Genomic DNA, 3272 nt, shown 5'->3' with positions numbered 1-3272 from the left:
GCATACACATCAGTGTTTTTGCTTAGATGAGATATGTTTGTACACATGACAACAATAAAGTGAGATAATTTATTTTAAATATATATAATAGATAGATTTGCTGATTTTAGGAATATTGATTTGTCAAATAATAACTAAAAATAAATTCAATTTACACTCATTAAAAAAATGAATTAATCTTATTTAATGTATTAAAATTTACCAGAAAATTTTATTTTGTTTTCTAGACTGTCCTTCCTTTTACAAATTGGTAAAAATAACTGTATTTTTGAAGATAAATAAATAGAGTCACCTAAAAATAATTTTACATATTTATAATCTATGATTTGCGCAGAATTATAAAATACACTTGTAAAAACTCTTAACTCAATAAATATTATAAGAGTATTTTATTTTTGGAACAACTCAATTAAATATAGTGAATTTTTTTCTTTTTTCTTATAGTTTGGAACAAAAAATTAGTCTCTTTTTCGTATATATTGTACACTATCCAAGTTGGTAATATCATTATTTTTAGCTATAGGAAACAGATGAGTCAAAGAGAAAAAAAACTATTGAAAATTAATTAAATTAAGTCAAAATTTTATTGTTTTTGTTGTATTTTGTAGTAAGGAGGGATCAATAAATTTTGAGGATCGTAGACATCGTATATCTCTTTTATCGAATGCAAGTTTATAGTCTTTTAATTTTTAAAAGAAAAACAGAAAGAGATTGTTGTGCATATTTAAAAACAAAAACAGAAATGTTAATATTTAGAAATAATTTATTTTCCTCGAAATAGTACTTATAATTAGATATACTGATATTATTAAAATGCGATAAATTATTTTGACCGGATTGATGCAGTCTTCACAAAATCACCGTAATTTGATTTATTATATGCATCTATTATAATTCTCCCAAACATATATATCAACATTTTTTATTTAAATATATTAAAATTACAAAAAATAAACTTAAGTGTATCTTTTATTAATCATTTTTGTTTTTAAATGTGTCTTTAGTTAATTAATTTACTCCTCAATTTTAGTTAATCACTATAATCTATAAAATTATTAATAAAAATAATATTTAAAAATGTATTTGTAATTTAATAAATTCAAATACTTTAACGATTGTGGTCTCTAGCAATACTTTTTTAAACATGTATAAAGTGTTATCTAAAAGTGGATAAGACAACATATTATATATGTTGTTATGTTGTCATCGCTGTTCTTGTAACACTGTATAAATGTTTACTAAAATATTTATGGGAACACTTTTAAAATGTACCTGTGGTAGCTTTTTTTATAATAAATGATAATTGTTCCTTTAAATATTTCTAAGAACATTTTTCAATAGTTACATTTCTTTGAACAAATGCTACATTTTTTAAATATTGCTTAAAAAATTTAACATTTGATTAGTTTTTTTTGCAAGATGAATTCTTTCAAATATATTTTTAAATATTATTTTTATTAAAATACAAAAAAAAAGAAAAATTATTAACTTGTAAACAAAACAAAGTTATTCTTATTAAACATTATCTTTCTCTTTTACAAAAATAAGAGAAACTATATATAAAAAAATTATTTATTAACTTATTATAGTAAAAAAAATGTTTTTAAACCCATAGAGTCTAATTATTATTTTTTTTTAACTTTTTGACAACATTTTTTAAAGTTGTAGTGAAAGACTATAAAGTTACATACAATGGGTCCCTCCCTGCTATAATTTTGACTTAATTTAATTAATTTCCAATAGTATTAGTTTGACTGATTTATTTTCTAATAGCTAAAAATAATGATATTATAAACTTGGATAACTACTTTATAATATATATACACAGTTTCCCTCCAAAAATATATAAAAATAAAAACGAGTCATAAAAGTATTTTATCAAAATTTTATATATATTTTATTACATGTGAGTGTATATATAAGAATAATTGAGTGAGGCTAACTCACAGTAGCACAGTTTGAAAAGATAACAGTTAACAATAGAAGAATGATGAAGGTTCAAATCCAATCCCTTGGTGTTCTAATGGTTGTTTTGTTGGCATCTACAGCAACAGCGAATATAATTTTGCCAAGCGTTTTCTTACCTATCAAAGACGTGAACAACCCAAAATTGGCCGATTTGGGAAATTTCGCCGTTGTCGAGCATGTAAAGCAAACTGGTAAGGATCAGTTGAAGTTCGAGAAAATCCTCAAAGCTGAATATTATTTTCCAGATGACGTCCACCAATTCTACCTCATCTTTTCTGCCACCAACGCTTCCGGAATTTCAAACCAATATGATGCACTCGTAAATGAGAATGAATCAAATCACTCCATTAAGCTTGTTGCCTTTGAAACTTATGTTCATTAAATAATTCAATAATCTTCTATGGCTTCTAATTATACCAATAAATGTTTGTGTTTAATATACAAATTGGATCTCAATTTGGTATTCATGAATAAAATAAATGTTTAGTCATTCATTGAGTAAATTGATTACTTTGTCCTATAAATGAATCCCTATATCAAAATTTTGTTTTCAGGATGTAGATTAAGTATACTTCGAATCACCAAATCAAACAATATCACGATCACAAAAATAATTGCATACACACAAAAAAATAGTAAATTCTATCATAATTAACTTTGTGAGGCGATAGAGTTGAATTTAGAACAAAACGTTCAACTTAATAATATTGACATTTGTCAGTTAAGTTAGTACTTATGAATAATTGCAAAGACTAATATTGACAAAGCGACATCTTTTACGAATAAATATTTTTCATTTTTATGAAAATTGAGATTGAGATTAAAGTGTTTCAATTTAAACTCCAAATATTTTGTTTATAGAAGTGAAAAATATAAGTTTTCGATTCACATTATATTGGTATGAGTTTTGCTAGTGTCTTTGAAAGGAGATAAGATAATATCCAATAGTAGCCAAATACGTTCGTTTCACCATTTCTTCGTTCGCCAGCGTGTAGTTACGTAAAATTCAGTTTTTGGCGAGTTCACGTTGTCGCGGTCTAAATGGGTTGAATTTGCATAAACATATTTACCTTACTTTTTGTTAAATCCCGAACCCAACTAAACAAAAGAAACAAATTAAAAACATCCAAATGAAACCCTAGCTAGTTGCTTACAAACTCAAAGGAGGGGGCGGCCTTTGTGTCCATCAGTGGGAAAAAAAATAATGAAAGAAGCGTGTTTGGAAGAGGAGTTACCTTCTCTATAGTGTGTCCGATACGGTAAAACCAAGCTTCTTTGCCGCAATGGCGAAGTTTCATGTTTAC

General features: G+C 25.6%; 1 protein-coding gene across 1 annotated transcript; it reads left to right on the top strand.

The window, feature by feature from the left end:
- Window positions 1–1987: 1987 nt before the first annotated feature.
- On the top strand, window positions 1988–2350 carry LOC101513812 (cysteine proteinase inhibitor 6-like). The gene has a single exon (XM_004503023.1). The coding sequence runs from the start codon at window positions 1988–1990 to the stop codon at window positions 2348–2350; it is 363 nt and encodes a 120-aa protein (XP_004503080.1).
- The last annotated feature ends 922 nt before the right edge of the window (window positions 2351–3272 follow it).

This window comes from Cicer arietinum, chromosome 2 (assembly GCF_000331145.2).
Source record: "Cicer arietinum cultivar CDC Frontier isolate Library 1 chromosome 2, Cicar.CDCFrontier_v2.0, whole genome shotgun sequence".
Classification (NCBI taxonomy): domain Eukaryota; kingdom Viridiplantae; phylum Streptophyta; class Magnoliopsida; order Fabales; family Fabaceae; genus Cicer; species Cicer arietinum.
This window is presented reverse-complemented; position numbering and strand designations above follow the sequence as displayed.